Below are 22,547 nucleotides of genomic sequence, written 5' to 3'. Positions count from 1 at the left end.
AAGGCAGCAACTAATCTCTGCTTGACCAAGTTTAATTTTGCCAGCCCCACACAGGATCTTACTCCCTGAAGTATGGTTCCATTAAATCCATTGCTTGTGGTTATGATATTTTCAAGAAATATGGCGGTGATGACAATAGAACTGAAATCAACCGAATCCTCCTCTTGCCAATTTTTAGGGTTCAGTGGATTCCCCAAACCTAGAGTTTGAGTATGGAGATTCAGACAGCATTGTTGCAGAGCTGTCAGGTAAGGTGTGTTGTGCCTGAGTTACTCTGTGTATATTTTAGTCCTCTGTTTAAATCTGCGGGCCTGTAAAAACTGTTTTGATGGGGCCTTTTGTCTCTGCGGGTGCGGTGAGTCCTTTCTCTCTTTCATAGCCCAAATTGGAGATGCTGCTCACGGGCTGTTGCAATTGGCGACAATGAATGTGCTTAATGAGACGAATAAATAACTCGCGTCCATGTACCACCTCTTCAGAAAGGAAGAACTTGCATTTATATAGCGTCTTTCACGGCCTCGGGCATCGTAAAGAGCTTCAGTCAATGGTACTTTTAAGGTGTAGTCACTGTTATAAAGCAGGTAATGAGCCAGTCAATCTGCACACGGCAAAATCCCACAAACAGCAATAGGATAAATGACCAGATAATCTTGCATTTATATCGCACCTTTTTATGTAGTAAAACATCCCTAGGCTCTTCACAGGAGCGATTATCAAACAAAATATGACACCGATCCACATACGGAAATATTAGAACAGGTGGTCAAAGAGATAGGTTTTAAGGAGCGACTTAAAGGAGGAGGGAGAGAGAGGTTTAGGGAGGGAATTCCAGAGCTTAGGGCCTTGACCAGGACATCAGGATAGTAGAAATCTTATGTTTGCATGAGGTGGGCGGGCCTCGAATTAACGTCTCCTTCGAAAGACGGCACCTCTGACAGTGCAGCGCTCCCCTGGTGGTGGAGGGTTATTGTTGGCATACATATGGAAGCTACCTCCATGCTTGTGGGTAATATTGCTGAAGGGCCATCTATAACTGGGGAATAGGAGGGGCCCAGGATGGAACCTTGCAACAAACCACAGGTAACTGTACAGGTATGGGAGGAGAAGCCATTGCAAGAGATGTGCGAGCTGCGTTGGGAAGGGTAGAATGGAAGCATATGAGGCCAGTGGCATACATGTGGAACATGCCTGAGCATGATGTGGTTGAGCGTGTTGAAAGCCATACCTGAAGTCAAGGAGGAACAACACCCGACAGTTGCAGTCACACGCAATGTTGTCGGTCACTTTGCGTTGTGGACTGGACAGAAACTGGGCTGAAGGGATTTGAACAAGGAAAGGTGGACTTTACAGAAGGCTAGGTTTAAGATGGGGCAGTAGTTGCAGAGGACATTTTTAAGGAGCAGGGTGATTATGGTAGTTCCAAAAGTGCTGCAATACCTGAGGAGTTGATGAAGTAGCGAGCATTAGGCCGTTGAGGGCCAGATAAGTGTTCAGGAGCTGAAGGGGTCAAGGAAACACAAGATCCCAGGCAATGGGGCAGGATCTATAGGATGCCAAGAGTTTGGAGCTGGGGCTGGTCTGAGAAAACGTGGAGGCAGAGGCAGCGAAGCAATTAGTCTCAGTTTTCATGGGTTCCACAGACTGGCATCAGATCTATGATTCTCAGGATGTGAGTGTTGCTGGCAAGGCCGGAATTTATTGCCCATCCCTAGTTGCCTGAGAGATTCCTTCTCCTTCAACTGCTGTTTCCTTTTGTAGCGGTTTGATACAACTGAATGGCTTGCTTGGTCACTTCAGAGGGCAGTTAAGAGTCAACCACGTCGGTGTGTGACTGGAGTCACGTATAGATCTTCATCATCCATCATAGGCAGTCCCCTCGGAATCGAGGAAGACTTGCTTCCACTCCTAAAGTGAGTTCTTTGGTGGCTGAACAATCCAATACGGGAGCCATAGACCCTGTCACAGGTGGGACAGATATTCGTCGAGGGAAGGGGTGAGTGGGACTGATTTGCCGCACGCTCCTTCCGCTGCCTGCACCTGACCTCTTCACGCTCTCGGCATTGAGACCCGAAGAGCACAACGCCCTCCAGGATGCACTTTCTCTACCTAGGGCGGTCTTCGGCCAGTGATTCCCAGGTGTCAGTGGTGATGTTTACAAGGGAAGCTTTGCAGGTGTCCTTTTATCGTTTACGCTGCCCATCTTTGGCTCGTTTGCCGTGAAGGAGCTCCGCATAGAGCATTTGCTTAGGGAGTCTTGTATCTGGCATGCAAACTATGTGGCCTGCCCACACGTATAGACCACACCAGGTAAGGATGGCAGGTTTGCTTCCTAAAGGACAGTAATGAATTTTACGACAATCCGACATCTTCATGGTCACTTTTACAGAAACTTTTTTTTTAAATTTCCAGGTTTTTAAAAATTTATTTCAAATCCTCACTTCCTTGGTGGTATTTGAATTGATGTTCTCTGGATTACGAGTCCAAGCCTCTGGATTACTAGTTCAGTAACATAACCACTATACTACTGTAATCGGAAGTAAGAATGAAGGGGGCAGATGGAATGCGGAGCTGCAAAATGGCAAGGCTGGGGTTGAGGGAATGGTTATGGGTGGCAGAGCTGATATGCAGGATGAGGTTGAATAAAGACAGTAAGGTGGAGAGGTTGTATGAAAGCGGGCAGGAGGTATTTAGGTGTAGGTTACTGTTATGTATGTAAACCTTTAAATACCATGTCTAACCACCAGAGGACTTATCCCCTAGAGTCCCAAGGGATCTCACTATATAAGGAGGCCTCACAGGCTGGAGAGACACACTTAGATCTGTAATAAAGGACTACGGTCACACCTTACTTTGCGCTTGCAGTATCTAGTCTGACTCTTCATTCAAGACTTAACAATTACAACCACTGAGGACGAGGAATTGCTCTGTGCAAAAGTTGACCGAGGGACGTAGGGAAGAGATTTAAGTGAGGAAGTCGCTAGCGGGCTTCGAGATGGGAGGGGAAGAGGTGTGCTGAAGTGAGGTGCTTGAATGGAGGTTGAGGTTGCACCTGCAGATAAAAGCCATGCGCCCATGGGGTGGGATACATGGAGCTTTTAGCCAGACCGGTGGCCTCCATGTGTGATCGAGATTTCAGCCAGCCCCAGTATGTCAATGAGACCGTGGATGGGAGGAGCCTCATTTGCAAGTGGGTAGACTATTTGTAACGGTCCGGTGGTGTAGGGCTCACCAAGAGTGAGAGGAGAACAGAGTTGAGCGAGGAACAGGGCAGAGGTTCGTGAAGTTACTCCTGGTGTTTGCTGGGGCTGTTTGCTTGGTCCCATTGCCTTCAAGGCAACCAGTGATGGGTGGGCACAGCGGATGATCGGAGCAGCGAGAAGCCACAGGCCCTCTCTGATGGGTCTTGAGCTTGGGGTCGTGGTAAAAGATCAGTGGAGTAGAAGCACTGCACGGGCAAGTAGGGGTGAGAGGAGAGGGGGAATATTTCAGCAAGAGCTGGTAAAGAGAGGTAGGGACAGCTGGGTCTGAAACAGCAGCCAAACAAATGAACACGAGGTCACCTTGGAAAAATAAACATTAAAAATTGATTGAAAGAAATGAAATCCATATTTAAAAACTTGGAAGAGAAGCTAGAGCAGGAACCTCCCTAAAATAGGCTTCTGCTTAACCCAACTTATAAATGAGCAAATATCTTGAGACTTCAGTTATAGATGGACCCCCTGCCACCACTGCGAGGTGTATCTGTAGCGGAGGCTCCCAGTCACGCTGCACAATGCTAAACAATCTTTCCTATTCTCTTTCCACAGAGCTGTACAGTTACACGGAAGAGCCCGAGTTTGCTGCTAACAGGGATTGCTTTGAAGAGGATTTCGCGATTCACGGTAGTGGGCGTTCGTGAAGGGCGGCGGCAAGGGGTCCTTGTGAATCCTGCAGCGCGTCTGCTGGATTAAATCTCCAGGATTTTGATGAGAGCAGATATCCCAGAGTTAGAGGGGAAAGCCTGGCCCTAGAGATACTCCGTTATCTGCCAATGATGAACGAAAATTACTCGAATGGTACCAGGGATATGAGAGGCTTCATTAATGTGGAGAGGCTAGAGAAGCTGGGTTTGTTCTCCTTGGAGCAGAGAAGATTATGGGGAGATTAAATAGATATGTACATAATCATGAAGGGTTTTGATAGAGTAAATAGAAAGAAACTGTTTCCAGTGGCAAGAAGGATCGATAACCAGAGGAATCAGATTTAAGATAATTGGCAAAAGAAACAGAGGTGAGATGAGAATTTTTTTATGCAGCGAGTAATAATGATCTGGAATGCACTGCCTGAAAGGGCCGTGGAAGCAGATTCAGTAATAACTTTCAGTAGTAAATACCTGAAGGGTAAAAATTTACATGGCTTTGGGGAAAGAGCAAGGGAATGGGAGTAATTGATTAGCTCTTTCAAAGAGCAGCGCAGGCAACATTGGGCCAAATGGCCTCATTCTGTGCTGTATCGTTCTATAATTCTGTGATCTGAACCGAACCAGGGATTTGAGGACAGACGGGCTGAGCCCTTCAATAGTTCTGTTTACTCTCCTGGTTTCTGGCATTTCCCTTTTTAACCACTTGATTACGTTTCCTTTTAGTGTGCAGCCGATCTGTATCACTGTGTCTTTTTTAGCCAATTTCCCTGCAGTGTGCGCACTGAGAGAAGTGCATACCAGAGATGGAGCTTGTGGCATTGAGCACGTGACTTGTTACTGAACACCTCGTTCAGTAAGATCAGCTCCAACCGCAGGGCCAGTGCAGTGCTCCATATCTAATATTGGTTCTTCCAGCTCATTTCTGTTCGTCTTAATGTGTTTAATAAAGACACACAGGCCGACCAAGAGCCCAGTTAACTGCAGGTCAATTAACATCATCCCAGTGGCTGAGGCAAAAGTGACCACAAATGGCAGGTTGAGGTCAAGTAATGGGTGTGGGTTTTTTGAGCGTATAATCATTTTTGGGGGAGGGGAAGGAATACGTTGAACAAGATGTGCTTCTCCCCCATTAGTCTTTTCACTTTGTTTTCTTATAGTCCGTCTCAAGTTTCTACAGATTAGGGACGAGAACCAGAGGGCACAGATTTAAGGAAAAAAAACAAAGGTGACATAAGGAAAACTTTTTTATGCAGCGAGTAGTTAGGATCTGGAATGCACTGCCTGAAAGGGTGGTGGATGCAGATTCAATCGTTGCTTTCAAAAGGGATTTGGATAAGTACCCGAAGAGAATTTTGTTGCAGGGCAACAGGGAAAGGGTGGGGAAGTGGGACTAGCTGAAGTGCTCTTGCAGAGAGCCGACACAGGCTCGATGGGCCGAATGGTCTCTTTCTGTGCTGTAACCATTCTATGGTTATTCCCCTGGGGAATGGATTGAATTGGGTTGAAGATGAGTCTGAGAAACAGTGGGGATGCAGAGAGGTTTGTTCAAGCCTTTGGATGTTTGGAGGGGCGAGAGATGTGAATGTTGGGATCAGTATAACTTAATGCTCTTTTATCTCTTGCAGGGAAGGGCAAGAAATGGGTAGAGCTGGAAGAGGCTGAACATAAGGCCTACTTAATGAGGCTGCTGGACGGATTGGAGGTAATAAACAGGGAGAAGAGACTTAAGTTTGCCAGAGCCATTCTTTACCTGGCCCAAGGTAACTAGCGATGTGACAGTATCACTCCTTTCATTTCTGAATTACCTTCCCCCACTAATATTGTTCTGTTGTGTAAATCTAGTGGAAAAATTAAACCTGCCGCATGGATTCAACCAACGCTAACCCACGTAAAACACAGGAACAGAGCCTTAACTCAGCACAAGGATGTCGAGGCCTAACCAGTCAACACATCATCCCATTTTCATACCATTAACAAATAGACAATTTAGTCCACCAATCATGTACAGTATGCTCTACTATGGAATCTACCTCAAGGCAGGTTCTGCAAAGTTTTTCCCTGTTCTCTCTCTTTTCCTTTACACACTCACTCACTCACTCACATGGCTGTGACTCAGTTGTTCTCTGCGTCAAAAGGTTGTGGGTGATCGCAAACTCCCGGTTGACACTCCAGTGCAGCACTGAGGGAGTGCTGCACTGTCAGAGGTATGGCCTTTTGGATAAGGTGTCTTCCTGTTTGGGTGGTTCCAGTCAGTACATGTTGAAGATCTCATGGCACAATTCGGAGAGTAGGGAGTTCTCCCCAAATGTCCTGGCCAGCATTCTGGTCATTAACCTCATTGCTGTTCATTGCTATGTGCTAGATAGCTGCACTTCTGACACTGAAGCCCTCCCTCAGTACTGCCTAGATTATGCACTGAAGTCCTGCACGGGTTATGAACCCGCAACCTTCTGACTTGGAGACAAGAATGCTACGAGCTGAGCCAAGCAGCTACTTAGATGGACAATAAAGCTGAGGAGTTTTTCCCTATCATAAGCAGTCCCTCGGAATCGAGGAAGACTTGCTTCCACTCCTGAAGTGAGTTCTTTGGTGGCTGAACAGTCCAATACAAGAGCCACAGACTCTGTCACAGGTCGGACAGATAGTCGTTGAGCGAAGGGGTGGGTGGGACTGGTTTGCCGCACGCTCTTTCCGCTGCCTGCACTTGATTTCGGCATGCTCTCGGCGTTGAGACTTGAGGTGCTCACTGCCCTCTTGGATGCACTTCCTCCACTTAGGGCGATCTTGGGCCATGTTATGTATTTCACCCCTTGTAACCTGCATCACATCTGTCCACCAGAGAGCCTACCTGTTGGAGTCCCAAGGGATCCCAGAATTCCTCGGGAGCACAGTATATTATCATGCCACCCACGAGGTACCTTCAGTCTGGAACCTTAATAAAGGAGCTAAGGTCACACTTGCTCATTACACACAGTACTCAGTCTGACCATTTATTATGAGTGTAATAGGCCAGGGACTCCCAGGTGTCAGTGGGAATGTCGCACTTTATCAGGGAGGCTTTGAGGGTGTCCTTGTAACGTTTCCATTGCCCACCTTTGACTCGTTTGCCGTTAAGGAGCTCCGAGTAGAGCACTTGCTTTGGGAGTCTCGTGTCTGGCATGCGAACTATGTGGCCTGCCCAGCGGAGCTGATCGGGTGTGGTCAGTGCTTCAATGCTAGTTATCTGCCTGCAGTGGATAAGCAGAACACTGTTTTCTCGGAAACAATCAACAACCACTTAACTTCGTTGTCTCTGGGGAGCTCTCTGGCAAACTTCTTTCCAAAGTGCTTCCAGTGGCGATATGCATTTCCACACCCCAGCCACCACTCTTTCAAACCCATAATCTCTGCCTCAACGTGCGCTGTGTCGGAGGAGCGCTGATAGAATTAATCATTTTAGAACAATCTTGACCCAGTTGCTCATGGAAAATTTGGGGCCACAACATAAAACGGCTCACAGGATGCCACGAATTGCCAATCTAATGCAGACCACTTGGTGCAGGAGGAGAGAAACTCAGTGGTGCCACATACAACGTCAATGACTTACATTTATATAGCACTTTAACGTAGCAAAATGGCCCAAAACGTAGAATGTTTTCCTGTATTTGTGACAGGGGAAACCTTACACCTGGTTTGCCAACGACTTGAAAGCAGTTGGCACTGACCCAGGGTGCCGGGATGGGATACCATTCCATTCCCGCAGCAGTGACATCATTTCCGTTAATGAACAGAAAACAACACTCTCTTTCTCCCCCACCCCGTCCCCCGTCCCCCCAAAAAATAAAAATAAAAATAAAGTAGAACGCCATTTCCTCCTTCCTGCTGTACCTGACCTGTCGGTTTTGATGCCCCCTGCAGGTGTGTTTGATGACTGCTACACGGACCCCGAAGCGGTGCACTGGGCCCGGTACAACGTCTTCCTTCTCTACGAGATGGGCATGTTTGGGGCATTGGTGGAGCTCCTCAATATGGAGATTGAGTGAGTGAGGGAGAGTACTGATCGGCAGTGATATGTCGGTAGATTATTTTTCAGCATGGGGTAGGTTTAGGCTTGTGGACCCAGTGGAAGATACTATTGGGGGGGGGGGGGGGGAGGGAAGAGGGAGGGAGGGCTATGTCCAATAAAACCACAGGCTCCGTCGAAGACTCCCCCAACTCTAGGATGGATAATTGGAAACTGGAGTCTCGTCAAATTTGAATCTTCTGCATACGTACATCATGTGCATCAGTATGCCAGACACAGAAATGCAAACAAGTGCAGAATAAACAACTGAAAGAAACACGAGGTAGTTGATTTACAAGAAAACCATAAAGAAAAGATAAGATACTGTTCATTGAAATCCAACAAATATTCTGACCAATTATTAGGATGGCAGATAATTAGGAGTGTGGATAATGAACCTTCCACTGTGTGCTGTCTTTATCCCTTGTTCTGAAGGCTCTCGAGCAGTAGACCCCCAAGTGATGATTGTATATCCCTAAAGGGAGAAGTGAGACGAGGAACAGAAACTGCAAGGTAGTGACCATCAACATAATAGAGTCACTGAATGCGGGGAGGGGCGGGGGTGCCACAGGATTAGAAACACTGCAACATGATACCTATTCGTAAGTAAAATGATAAAGTAAACGTGGGTACTTGCAGTCCCATTAGTCTTGCATCAGTAACTGGCAAGGTGATGGAACTGAGCATTTGGAGCCAAGTTGAGCACTTGCATGGAAATAGTCTAGTTAATGACAACCAGCGCTGACCCAATCTGCTTGACTTTTTGTTTAAGAAAGTGTCCTCCTAAGTGCATGTTGAAAAACCCAGTGATGTAATATGCCTGGATTCCAGAAAGCCTTTGATAAAATTCCATATGAAAGTCTTGAGGTAAAATTTGGAGGTGGATAAAGAATTGGCTGAAGGAGAGCAAGCAACAAGTACGAGTTAGGAGAGTGATGTTGTGCTGAGGAGATGTAATGGCTGTACATCCTTGGTGCTGTGGCCCCTACTGCTTCTGATCTACATAAATGGTCTTGATTCAGAACACAAGTTCACAGATAATAAACCAAGAGTCTGGTGAAGCAACTAAGGAGTTACAGACAGACCTGGACAACATTTGCAAGTGCGTAGATCCAAGCTGGAGGAAATTCAAAATCAGTCAGTGCAAGGTCTTTTAAATGGAAGCGATATTTAGGGAAATAATGAATGTTACTGACCTGGCTAGGAATAAAAGATCAAGGAGTGACAGTAGACTCAACAGTGACTGTGTCCAGTTATTGTAAAGCTGCCATTAACAAAGGAAACCAAACGTTAAGCTATATGGCCGGATCAGTAGAGTTTGTTTGATGCTCACATTAGGATAGCCGATAATTAGTAGTGTGGGTAATGAACCTTCCACTGTGTACTCTCTTTATCCCTTGTTCTGAAGGCTCTCAAGCAGTAAACCACCAGGAGATAATTGTATATCCCTAAAGGGAGATTAGAGACAGAAACTGCAAGGTAGTGACTATCAACATGAATAGTGGGGGGGGGAGAGAAACAAGGCAAAATCTGCTCAGGCCAGACCTTGAACAAGACATTTTATTCTCGTCGCTGAGACGCAAGAGAAATACCCAAGGCCTGCAGTTCAGAGAAAGGTCGTGAAGCTCATCCCTAGTGTCTGGTGATTGAATCATGACGAAAGGTTGGAGAAACTGGCAGCTTTGAAAAGAGGTGATTGACGAGGGGTCTTACATGAAGTGTATTTCTCTCTCCACGGATGCTGCCTGGCCTGCTGAGTGTTTCCAGCATTTTCTGTTTTTGTATAAGATATCTAGTGGACCAGAAAAGGTTCAGCCTGAGCCAAAGGGAACTTGGGTACAAATTGGTGAAGAGCCAATTCAGGACTGATGTTAAGCACTTCTTCAGACAAGGAGTGATTCTGTAGCTGGAGTGGTCTCTGGATAGGGTAATGAGGGCATAAGCTTTGGCTTCATTCACACTATGATGGATAAAAGGAGGAGTTAGATGGGCCGAATGGCCTCCCTCATTTGTATCCATCTTTGTGAACTATTGCCAGCTGAGTTCAGATAACAGTTTGCACCTGGGACCTTTGATCTGTACTGCTGTGTTCCATGCCAAACTGAGCCATCATTGTAACCCCTGAGATTCACCTTGTATTGTACGTACATGCAGTTGGATGCAAGTATGATTCTGTTTACTTGCAGTAACAGCCAGGCATGTAGCAGTTCCCTGAGGAAACCAGCCATCTCTCTGGCGGACAGCACTGAGCTAAGGTAAGGCGATTACCCACCTGTTCCTAATTACAGTGGCTCCTGCAAGCGAAGAGGTAGCTTGTATCGCAAAATATGTCTGCTGTGTGTTTGTGTTCCTGAGCACTGAGCTCCATTGAAGCATATTCCAGCTGCTGTCTACCTGTGTTCCGAGTCACCTCTGAAGGGGTCTCCCGTCTGTCTCCTCTCCTGGAAGCACTGGCTCACACTGTGCTGTTGGCCACACTCTGGTGCTTCACCCAAACCCACTTTCTTCATGTGAGCCTATGGACAGCCAGTGTTGCCAGACTATTTGACCCAACACGGCCGAACCCTAATGTCCACACATGCCCAGTTTCCAGCAGGAATGGCCGGAAAGCAATCGGGCATGCGGGGATTGTTAACTTTTTTTTCTTCCTCGCTAATGAAAGATCATTGAGGCCAATTTCAGTGCCACTCCAACTACCGGAGCCGAGGTCAGACTGCCTGTTCTGATTGATGGTCTTTTAGTACAGTATTAGGCAGTCCCTTGTATCGAGGATGACTTGCTTCCAGACCAAAAAGGGATGAGTTCACAGGTGTTTCAATGAGGGACCTGACAATCTAGGTCCCAAACTACATACTAAAGGGTGGAAGATGCCTGTGCATGGATTCTTTTAACGTGGGGTGGCCGTTGCACACCAGCCACCACACAGGCTTGACAGAGCTAGGTATTGATCCAGTGGCAAGGGTTAACCAAGACGACTGGAGACCAGCTCTACTGCACGGACCTAGTGCGCACGCATGCTCCTACTATCCATAGATCGCAGTGTGGGCTGGCCTGTGCTGCCACTGCTCAAAGTGTGGGGAGGGATTTACTTGTTCATCCAACCTTCTGAAATACCAGCGAGAGGCCGTTCACCTGGGTGGTGTACTTACACACTGGTTGATGTGTCCTTTCAAATTGAAAAAAATCAAAAATGCTATACTTTCCTGCTGGGCATTGAGATGAACTGTCCTCCCCAGCCATCCCAGAGAGTCCCACTTGGTGTTCTTGTTTGATGTTTATATGGCTCCAGTTCTATAACAATCCTAACTTGTGCCTGGCCGGTATTCCAGGGTGCTGCTCAATATAATGTACCTGATGGTGGAGATCATGCGCAGGGAGGTGGAAGATGACAAACCGGAGTGGAGTGCGGCGAGAGATGGATTCCGGACTGAGCTGAGTGAGTATGGTCGCTTCCCCTCCTGGTGGGAATTAATCGACTAACCTGACTTTCCATCCATGTTATAGCTTTCACCTCTTTTTTTTTATATATAGACCGAAAGACTTGTATTTATACAGCGCCTTTCATGACCTCAGGAACTCCCAAATTGCTTTACGGCCATTGAAGTACTTTTGAAGTGTAGTCACTGTTGTAAAGAGCTGGCACAGGGACGATGAGCTGAATGGCCTCCTTCTGGGCTATACAATTCTACAACCTATTCGATAAACCAACACAGCGGCTGCATCCCATTGACAGCAATGCACCGAATCCCCATTTAGAGCATCTGCCGCCCTGAACCATTGGGGGAAGCTCCGTGCAAGGTTATCCGAAAGCATCAGTTATGCAGAAGGGGGGCAAGTGTGCACGATAACAATTAATTTTATGCACATTTCCCCCGAAATCCCCCGAGACTGCTGGAAATTCGCAGTGGGTCAGTCAGCATCTGTCGAGAGAAAGGATGGGTTATTGATGATCCGGGTGTAGACCCTTCATCTGAACCTGTGTGAGTTCACGTCCGAAATATAAATAACCTGCCCTTTCACTGCCAACGGGCGGGCGCTGACTGAACTGCAGTGTTCCCAGCGTTTTCTGGTGTTTTTAAATGTCAGATTTCCAGGATTTGTTGCTTGTGTTTTTTTTAATAATGTTTCCATAAACGCTGCGTAGGCCGATGGGGTGGGGAGAGAGAGAGAGAGAGAGAGAGAGAGAGAGAGATAGATGAGAAACTGTGTCAACTGGTTTAAAAATAAATACAAGGTGCTCACTGCAGGGATCTAGTTCAGTTCCATCAGTTGTAAAATGAATGAAGCACTGAATTGTATGTCTGATAAAAGTTGTATTCTCTGAGGTATTGACCCAGAAATTCAGAGAGTTTGAGAAGACATAACCAGGGCATGGTGTTGAGACCAAAACTAGGGCCATAAATATAAATAGTCACTAATCAATCCAATAAGGAATATAAGGGAAACTTCTTTATTCGGAGTGTGGTGAGAATGTGGAATTCATTACCACGGGAAGTAGTTGATGCGAATAGCACCGATACATTTAGGGGGAAGCTAGATTAACACATGAGGGAGAAAGGAATAGAAGGATATGCTGATGGGGTGGGAGGAGGCTTGTGTGGAGCATAAACACTGTCTATTCGACTGTAGAGGCTTTGTTAGCGGAGTCCTGTCCTCCCCTCGCCGTGATCCAGACTTTAGCAGATGTCACTGGATGATGTGCCGATATCTCCCTCTACCCCATCTCAGAAAGCATGTGAGCATCCCTTTCCATTGCTGCTGTTGTCTTTGGGCAATGCACAGGATGGAACCAAATATCAGGATGGTTCAGGTGTGGACTTCGAAAGGAGTCACCTCTTTCTGTCCCTCTGAAATCTCTCCCCCACCCCCCCACCCCACAACGATCTTCTGAGCCTCCAGATAACACCGAGCCATTGTTGCAGTGGTTGTGTGAATGGAGTTTGTAATTGGAACGGGTTTAGTCTGGGACGACCCGGACTGTTTCTCAGATTGTTCACGTGGTAAATAATGTGTGTTCTGTGTTGTGGAAAGGAGCTTGTAATTGAAATAGTAAATGGAGTTGAGGTGCTGATCAACTTAATATAAAAAATTACATACATATAGAGAAAAAACTAAGCAAGTTAGCAGTTCTCCTGCATTAATACAGTAAACTGTCCAAATTGTAGGCTCAAGGGGCTGAATGACCTCCTCCTGTACCTATGACTGTGCAGGTGTAGTGCAGGCTGACACTTCATGTGGTAAATAAAGTGTGTCCTGTGTTGATGAATTGCATCCTGTTCCTTAGGTTCCCCAGTGTATAATGGTGAGCCCTTTACAGTTCTCCTCTTCTCTCTCGTGAATAAATTCTGCAGTGGGCATGCTCCACACTGCCCGATTAAGAAGGTGTTGTTGCTCCTTTGGAAGACCGTTCTGGTAGGTCTCATTGCAGTTTTCTTTAGACATAGCTTTTTTTAAGCTCCATTCAAGTTTTAAAAAAAAAATCATTCTCAGTTTGTGGGTGTTGCTGGCAATGCCAGCATTTATTGCCCATCCCTGATTGCCCGAGAGAAGATGGTGAGCCGCCGCCTTGAACCGCTGCAGTGCTTGTGGTGAAGGTGCTCCCACAGTGCTGTTCGGGAGGGAGTTCCAGGATTTTGACCCAGTGACGATGAAGGAACGGCAATATATTTCAAGTTGGAATTGTTATGTATTTAACTCTTGGCAGCCTGTATCACACCTGACCACCAGGGGGCCTACCTGTTGGAGACCCAAGGGATCCCAGCATCCCTTGGGAGCACTGTATGTAAGCAGGCCACCCATGCGGTACCTGCACTCTGGAGTCTTATTAAAGGAGCTAAGGTCACACTTACTCATTGCTCACAGTACTCAGTTTAATCCTTTATTATGAGCTTATCAGGAATGGTGTATGACTTGGAGGGGAACGTGGAGGTGATGGTGTTCCCACGCGCCTGCTGCCCTTGTCCGTCTAGGCGGTGGAGGGCGTGGGTTTGGGAGGTGCTGCGGAAGAAGCCTCGGCGAGTTGCTGCCATTCATCCTATGGATAGTACACATTGCAGCCACCGATTTGCCTCCTCCCCATCTCTTCTGCTGGTTGTTGCTGGATACGGCTCCACGGGTGCAGCAGCATTCCGGTATCTCGGCTGAGTAGCTGTCCTCGACTCATCAGCTCACACAGCGATTTGGCCGTGGGGTGCATCACAGCTGAGTCCAGTCCTGATTCTTGTTCTCGCCCGATGTCCATTCGCAAGCACTTTTCAGCAGGGTAGCCGTTGGGCGCGGGAGCCTTGGCCGATTTCCCCACCCTCCCCTATCACCGGACAGGGGCACTGAGGCCAAATGTATGTCACCGCCACCAATGCTGCCCAAACAGTACAGACTGGCGTCTCTAATCGGGAATCTCACGTGTACTGCCCCTTTAAATCCCTGCACGGCCTCTCCCCGCCTTACCTGAGGGATCAGTGAGTCCACATGCAACCTCTGCACCTCCAGCACTAGGCCACTCATTAACCTCTCCCTCCACCAGTTAGTGGCTGCGTGGTGCTGTCCTCTGGCACTGCCTCCTCATTTCTCTTTGCCATCCCCCTTCTGCTTTCAGAAATCCCACTCCTTCTGTGCTTTCCCCCCACCCCCCCAAATCTAACCCTCTCTGCTTTCTCTCCCGTATGCTTTATTGTTCCCACTGGCGTAAAGCACTTGAAGACACCTTCTTGCGTATTGGAGTGCAGGTTGTTGTACGCTGGTATACCTCACACCGTCTCCACCCCACCCCCCCTCCCCAGCCCACTGCAGGTCCTGCTCTTGAGCTGTGAGCTACTCTTCGTGTCTCCTTTCCTGTGAGGAAGCACCTGGTTCTGCTCCCTGTCGGAGTCGGGGAGTATCTGCCGTCACCTTTACTGTTCCGCTCCATGCCAGCTGTGCTATTGAACTTTTCCAATGCAATCACTATTATCATCATAGGCAGTCCCTCGAATCGAGGATGACTTGCTTCCACGTCAAAAAGTTCACCAGTGTTTCAATGAAGGACCTAAAATTCCAGGTCCCGAACTAAATCTTGAAGGGTGGAAGATGCCTGTGCATGGATCTTTTTAACGTGTGGTGGCCGTTGCACACCAGCCACCATACAATCCAGTGGGCCCCACAAATGCATTTGCTTATGAATTGAATCTGGAGGGTATCCACAAACCCCTACATTCATCGTAAGTGTTTCTTAAATCCCTGATGGGTCCGTACCTGGCTGAGGTGGTGCTGACCAGAGCCAGATTAGAAATAATTGGAAGTGGCCCCTGGGTACCAGGAACATTCAGGCCCCTCCGCAACTCCCCTATCCGTGCAACAATGCCCCCCCCGCCCGCCACCCCACCGCCTTCTCCCGATTCATTGAAAGACAAAACCTGAAGCAAAATACTTGAAGAAATAGGCAAATCATTTCGTAGTATTACACTTAAATTAAATGGATCCAGCGTGGTTTTTTTCCTGCACTGTGAGTTTTACCAGAGGGCCAGACAGGCCTGTGCGTAAATCCGCCCCTGGCACTGAAACTGACCAGGTAGGGCCCAAAGACGGAACCTGTTTCTTTCAATACGCAGTCCCTTTAAATTTCTGCCCATGCGCAGTATTTACAAGGTAACAGTCGGTGAGCGGCCTGCGCGGGATCTGTGAGATTACTGCACGGCCGCAAAGCTTTGGGGGAATATTGCTTGACATCCCTTCCCTGTTCTGTGACATTAATTAAAAGTATGCACTGTTAATTTCCCCCCCTCTCAGTTCTGGGGTTGTGACTTGGCTGTTATTGGATGGCTGCGGTCATTTGGTTAACAACTTCTCTTTGTTCCCAGTTCTGTCTCGGAGGGTTTGAGGAACTCCAGGAGCTAAAGGTAGAGAAGCGAGTGAGGCTGGGCCTCCCTCCGCTGCCGGAGAACAGTATCCAGGTGATGCGCACCCTGCGGGCAGCCTCACCACCAGCCTCGGCCATGGACGTCCTGGAGCAGCAGCAGAAGCGAGGCCGCAGGGGCCGCAGGGTAAGGTCCGCCTCCAGTGCTGCCGATCCTCTCTGTGATTCAGGGCAACCAGAAGGAGCTCATTCAGCCCCTTGGACCCTATTCACCCATTCAGTTCGATTTATGGCTGATCTGTACCTTAACTCCACCCACCCCCCCCACCCCCTTGGCTCCGTATTCCGTAATACATTACCCGACAAAAATCTATCGATCTCAGTCTTGAAAGAAAGGTCGGGATGATTGTGGTGGGGGGTGGGGGAGCTGACTGATGGCCAGGGGTGGGGTGCTGGCGGATGGATGGATGGACGATCCGATGGGGGGGGGGGGGGGGAGGGTGCTGACTGACTGACGGGCAGGCGGGTGGGACGCTGACCGGACGAACGGTCAGACTCAGGGTGGGGGGGGGGTGTGGGCGGGGGGGGGGGGGTGGGGTGGGGGGGGGTGGGGGTGTGTGTGTGTGTGTGGGGGGTGTGGGGGTGGGGTTGGGGTGGTGGGGTGGTGGGGGTTGCGCTGACGGGACGGACGGATGGATGGGGTGGAGGTGTTGATGAACATTCGTGGCTTGTGTTAACCGTCGGGTGTCACTAACAGGTTCTCATGAAGCAGGACAGCCTGGATATCTACAGTGAGAGGGACGAGGCTCGGGAGGAGGACGACGAGGCCGATGATGGTGACGCTGGGATTGATGGAGAAGTGGACCCGCTGGAGAGGGAGGCACTGATCCAGCCCCTGCCATCCCCCCGAGTGCCCCCAGAGAGAGTGTTCTTCCCCCGGTGCCTGCCCTGGGCCCCGAAAGTCAGGTCTGTAAAAGAATCAGCATTATTCACTGCCTCCATCTGTCAAACGCGTTTTATTTTGAATATGTTTTTGTCTGATTGTATAACTTACTGTGTAGAACACTCTCCTTCTCCCTTCACTGCTCCCTTGTTCCTCAAAGGTGCATATCCCACAGCAAAAAGGGCTGGTCATCTTGCTCCCAGTCACAGAATATTCAGCTGACTGAGCACCGCAGCATTCCAGGAGAATATCCCATATCCATCCTTCCCTTCCCTCCCATCCCCCTTCCCTCCCATCCCTGAGAAACCCCACCCGCTCTCTGCTCAGTGCCCCCCCCCCCACCTATAGATATCCCCGAGACCCCACTCGCTCTCCGCTCAGTGATCTCCCCCACCCCCCCCCCACCGAGAGATATCCCCTGAGACCCCACTCGCTTTCTGCTCCATGATCTCTTCTCCCCCCCCCCCCCCCCGCCCCCCCAGATATCCCAAGACCCCACTCACTCTCTGTTCAGTGACCCCCCTCCCCCCAACCTACAGATATCCCGGAGATACCCCACCCAGACCATACAGATATCCCCCGAGACCCTACTCGCTCTCCGTTCAGTGACCGTCAGTTTCTCCACCCCGCCTCCCCCCTCCACTTACACACGATAAAGTATCTCGAAGACGCCCCTATTAAATGTTTGATTTGCTTCCACTGGAATGTGCTGCTACTGTTTTATAATACGTTGCATGTTCTCAGCTTAACGACGTATCGCCTCCTATGTGAATGTGATTCTCAGTTCTGGTCTTCTCGCTCTGACAGGGAGAAAGACATTGAAGAATTTCTGGAAGTCAGCAGATGCAAGTTCATCGGATTCACACTGGGGAAGTGAGTGGGAAGGCTTCTGTGTGTGTGTGTGTGTGTGTGTCTGTGTGTGTGTGTGTGTGTGTGTGTCTGTGTGTGTGTGTGTGTGTGTGTGTGCGCGTCTGTGTGTGTGTGTGTGCGCGTGCTCACGTCTGGTGTATTGAGTCCAGGGGGAGCCATGATCGGGAGGATATTAGAACCATGCAAAGGATACGGTGAAGATTCATTAGAATAATACCAGGAATTAGGGTTTAGTTATGGAGAAAGGCTTTAAAAATTGGACAATGTTTTACTGGAACAGAGAAGGTTAAAGGGGATTGAATACCTCTAGAGGTTTTCAAAAAGTTTTGAGATGGTAAACCGTGAAAGACTGGTTTGAAAATCGATAGCTGGGAGGCACAGAGTGAGGATCACCAGTAAAAGAATGAAGGGGGAAGTTAGCACAAAGTTTTTCTACAGGTCGTAAAACATTATCTAAAATTGAATTATATTGGAATAAAATGAAGATTAATGGATGGAGAGAAAAGACCGGAACGTGAGATTAGAGTAGCGCATGTAACACAGCTAGAGGAGATTTACGAGGATGCTGCCAGGACTGGAAAACTTTAGCTATGAGGACACATTGGATAGGCTGGGGTTGTTTCCCTTGGAACAGGGGAGGCTGAGGGGAGATTTAATTGAGGTGTATAAAATTATGAGGGGCCTATATAGAGTGGACAGGAAGGACTTATTTCCCTTAGCAGAGGGATCAATAACCAGGGAGCATAGATTTAAAGTAGTTGGTAGAAGGATTAGAGGGGAGATGAGGAATCATTTCTTCACCCAGAGGGTGGTGGGGGTCTGGAACTCACTGCCTGAAAGGGTGGTAGAGGCAGAAACCCTCACTACATTTAAAAAGTACTTGGATGTGCACTTAAAGAGCCGTAATCTACAAGGCTACGGGCCAAGAGCTGGAAGGTGGGATTAGGCTGGGTAGCTCTTTTTTGACCGGCATGGACACGATGGAACGAATGGCCTCCTTTTGTGTCGTAATTTTTCTATGATTCTATGTGTGATGGGTCAAATGGCCTGTTGCTGTAATGATATTGCTATGATTGTGATTCTACCCTATTGTGTATAACCTGCTCCCAGCTCCGTTGTCCTGCATGAAACTGTCTCCCAAATATCATGTGTATATTTACAGTGAACACGGTCAATGTCACCAATCTTTAAGTGTCGTTTGCTCGTTGATTTGAAATGTTCGTGTGCTTTATCTGTTTCCAGCGACACCGATACTCTGGTGGGTTTGCCCAGACCCATCCACGAAAGTGTAAAAACCCTGAAACAGGTAGGAGAGCAAATGCTGAACACAATCCTTCAGAGTTTTTATTTCTTCAAAAACACACACACACACACACACACACACACACACACAAGCAAATATTTTAGTGAAACAAAAATAGAAAATGCCTTTTTTTTAAATATAAACGCACCACGGGTCAGTCAGCATCTGACAAAGGTCAGGATGGTGATTTAGGAGGAGACCCTTCATCAGCACTGCAAACGTCTTCTCTGTTTCCTATCCTGATGAAGAGCTCTGTATCCGAAACCTTAACCTGCCTTTTCTCTCTCTCAGGTGCTGATGTTGGGATCCCAATAGGAGGAATTAAAAACAGACTAAACAATTACTTGCTGGAAGGACTCCGTGGAAAATACACCAATAACCAACCCACCCATAATCAGAGACTCTACGGCTAAACTTACTGAGATCGATCGACATCACTTGCTTGGAGTTCCTATAAAGGCTAAATACCAGCCAATGCCAGCGGGAGGAGTGTGCATGTACCTGCGGGGGCTGAGTGGGCAGCACACTCACCTCGGAGTCAGAAGGTTGTGGATTCAAGTCCCACTCCAGAGACTTGAGCACAAAAATCTAGGCTGACACTCCCGTGGAGTGCTGAGCAAGTGCTGCACTGTCGGAGGTGCCATCTTTCGGATGATACGTTAAACCGAGGCCCTGTCTGCAACTCGGGCGGACGTTAAAGATCCCATTGCACTATTTCGAAGAAGAGCAGGGGAGTTATCCCCCATGTCCTGGCCAATATTTATCCCTCAATCAACATAACAAAAACAGATTGTCTGGTCATTATCACATTGCTGTTTGTGGGAGTTTGCTGTGCACATATTGGCTGCCATGTTTCCTACATTACAACAGTGACTATACCTCAAAAATACTTCATTGGCTGTAATTTGAGACTTCTGGTGGTCTTGAAAGGCACTACAGAAATGCAAGTCTTTCTTTGAGTGAGACTGAGGTGAAATCTTTAAAGTGCTGATGCTCCTCGTGAGCAAGTCGCTGAGTGCAAGGAAAGACCTTGAGTTGGAAGCAAACCAACGTGCTACTTGGTTTTTTAAAACAAAGTGACTAGAGAAATCTAGAAAGACACAATCCCATTAGTCCTCGATTTGGCAAACAGACAGGAATCCATCAGTAAGATGGCCTTCAGGCAGGATAATGGAGGATTTATTTGAGGCAATTAGACGCTGTGTTGGTGAGCTTAGTTTTCAGTGGAAGGATGAGCTAGATGGGATTAATGGCCTCCCTCGTCTCTACTTATCTCCGATGTTCTGGTGATTTTTTTTTTGTGCTCAAGGGAAATTAAACTTTTTTTAAAAATGTATTTTTGCACTCGTGTCCACACCAAGCTCTCCCACACGAGGTGCAGTGCTGGTTATATGCTTCTCTTGGTCTGTGTTTTGTCTGTCACAGGTTTCCACATTCCGGCCGTGGTATTTTTAGGTCCTGTATTGTTCACAAAGAGATCTGCAACTCTCGCTCGCTCTTTCTCTCTCTCTCTCTCTCTCTCTCCCCCCCTCATATAACTCTTTCAGCCCCACGCCAAGATTCGGAATTAATATCCTCTCTTCTCCATGTGTTTTATTGCGATGATGAATATAGATAGCTCAGTAATGAGGCCTCAGTTGTAAAAATAATAAGGAAATTCTACAGGATAATCAAGGCTTCTGGAAATAAATCGAGTCTCTTAGGAAGATCAAATGTGCAGACTGGTCTCCTGGCGCCTCTTAGAAGAATTTTTACATTTCATTTCCAGTGTGAGAGATTTTCTTGGCTGCCATATTTCCCTCTATAACGAGCAACTACACTTCAGAAAGTAATTAATTGGCTGTGAAACACTTTGAGACATCCTGAATGCGTGAATGGTGCTATATATAAATGCGAGTTTTTCTTCTATCAGATGAACATTCACAGCAGCTGTACTGGTCCTATGGAGTGACTTTATTTCTCAGAACACCGTTAGCAGGGCAGCAGATGTTCCGGAATTCCATGACCATCCACCCTGAATTTCTCCCGCAGCCGTTTGCTCCTTTTTGAATTTGATTTTGGAATGAATTCCCGGTATCCTGCCAAACATCGGCACCAGTCTTCCACTCCCGATTGCCTATTTAAAAAAAATATATTAATTCATGGGACGCGATCATCGCATGCGGCATTTATTGCCCATCCCGAATTGCCCTTCAGAAGGTGGTGGTGAGCCACCTCTTGAACCGCTGCAGTCCGTGTGGTGAAGGTATTCCCACAGTGCTGTTGGGGAGCGAGTTCCAGGATTTTGATCCAGCGACGATGAAGGAACGACGATATATTTCCAAATCGGGATGGTGTGGAACCTGGAGGGGAACTTGGAGGTGGTGGTGTTCCCATGCGCCTGCTGCCCTTGTCCTTCTAGGCGGTAGAGGTCGCAAGTTTGGGAGGTGCTGTCGAAGAAGCCTTGGCGAGATACTGTTGTAGCTCATCGTTTCGTGTTTCACACTTTGAACACTTTACCTGCAAGAAAGACTATTTTGACTGTCTGACGACACTGATTCGTGATAAACTGACTCTGCAGAGCTGAGAGCCCAGCCCTGGTGTTATAAATGTTTTAAAGTGGCTACATTTGTAAATGGCATCTTCCAGTTAGTTTAATGTGTCAGTGAGCTGAGCACATGTTGCGGATCATTTTGACCTCGGACCGGGAGTCAAAGTAAGTCAGCGAGCATGGGAAATGGGTGAATGGAACTTGATGCGAGTTAGGATATGGGCAGCTTGGACAGATCTGGTGCCAGATTTATAATCTTGTGCCGCAGGGTTTGGTCGATCTTGAGTAGCCGTAGGGTTTTATAGAGCCTGACTGTGCTGTGTCCCAAGTGCCATTCTGGCAGTTGCCTTATTGAGATGTGAGGCCAGGAGTGGGCTATGGTGTGATGCTTTCCATGGTGCAATAGCCTGCTGCCATTGGTTGCCTTGGCTCACCCATGAACAGCAGGCACTCCAATGGGTCGTCGAGGGGCTAGAGGTGACTATGCAAATTATGTCGGCCATCTGTTGGGTGGAGAAAAGGATTTTTTTTTTTTTAATTGTTGTATTTTTCCTCGATTTTAGCACAAGTACATATCCATCGGAGAGGTACAGGCCAAGAGGGAAGAGGAGCTGCAGAAATCCCCAGTGTCGTTGGTAAGGATTGTGTAGCGTGAACCCACCCAGTGATACATGAAGTATGGGACGAGCGCGAGCTCTTAGTGAAGCACGCTCCTTCTATGTCATCATCATCATCACAGGCTGTCCCTCGAACGAGGATGACTTGCTTCCACACGAGTCCACAGATGTTTCAATGAAGGACCCGATGTTCCAGTCCTGAACTTCAATTGAGGGGGTGGAAGATGCCTGTGCGTGGATTTTTTTTAACGTGTGGTGATCGTTGCACATCAGCCACCACACGGGCTTGACAGAGCTAGGCCTTTATCCAGTGGCAAGGCTTGAACCAGGACTACTGGAGATCTGCTCTGCTGCATGAACCTAGTGCACACATATCGCAGTGTGGGCAGTAGGGCATGAGAGCAGGCCACGGAGATGTCCCTCTAGTGCCCCGACTCGCCCAGCCCAGTGTCCAATGTGAAGATGTTTCTCTAGTGCTCCAACTTGCCCAGCCCAGTGTCCAATGTGAAA

General features: G+C 47.9%; 1 protein-coding gene across 4 annotated transcripts in view; it reads left to right on the top strand.

The window, feature by feature from the left end:
- Window positions 1-22,547, top strand: part of strip2 (striatin interacting protein 2) — a 99,162-nt gene that overhangs the window by 63,011 nt on the left and 13,604 nt on the right. For 3 of the 4 annotated variants that reach the window (XM_070897223.1, XM_070897220.1, XM_070897221.1), the window contains exons 2-13: window positions 179-248; window positions 3,807-3,881; window positions 5,527-5,661; window positions 7,799-7,919; window positions 10,130-10,198; window positions 11,273-11,379; window positions 13,228-13,355; window positions 15,779-15,961; window positions 16,532-16,740; window positions 17,525-17,590; window positions 18,830-18,893; window positions 21,984-22,055. In XM_070897223.1, coding sequence (XP_070753324.1) covers window positions 179-248; window positions 3,807-3,881; window positions 5,527-5,661; window positions 7,799-7,919; window positions 10,130-10,198; window positions 11,273-11,379; window positions 13,228-13,355; window positions 15,779-15,961; window positions 16,532-16,740; window positions 17,525-17,590; window positions 18,830-18,893; window positions 21,984-22,055 — 1,299 coding nt within the window. The remainder of the gene's footprint in view (window positions 1-178; window positions 249-3,806; window positions 3,882-5,526; window positions 5,662-7,798; window positions 7,920-10,129; window positions 10,199-11,272; window positions 11,380-13,227; window positions 13,356-15,778; window positions 15,962-16,531; window positions 16,741-17,524; window positions 17,591-18,829; window positions 18,894-21,983; window positions 22,056-22,547) is intronic. The other variant, XM_070897222.1, reaches the window with a different exon arrangement.

Source organism: Pristiophorus japonicus, chromosome 13 (assembly GCF_044704955.1).
Source record: "Pristiophorus japonicus isolate sPriJap1 chromosome 13, sPriJap1.hap1, whole genome shotgun sequence".
Lineage (NCBI taxonomy): Eukaryota > Metazoa > Chordata > Chondrichthyes > Pristiophoridae > Pristiophorus > Pristiophorus japonicus.
This window is presented reverse-complemented; position numbering and strand designations above follow the sequence as displayed.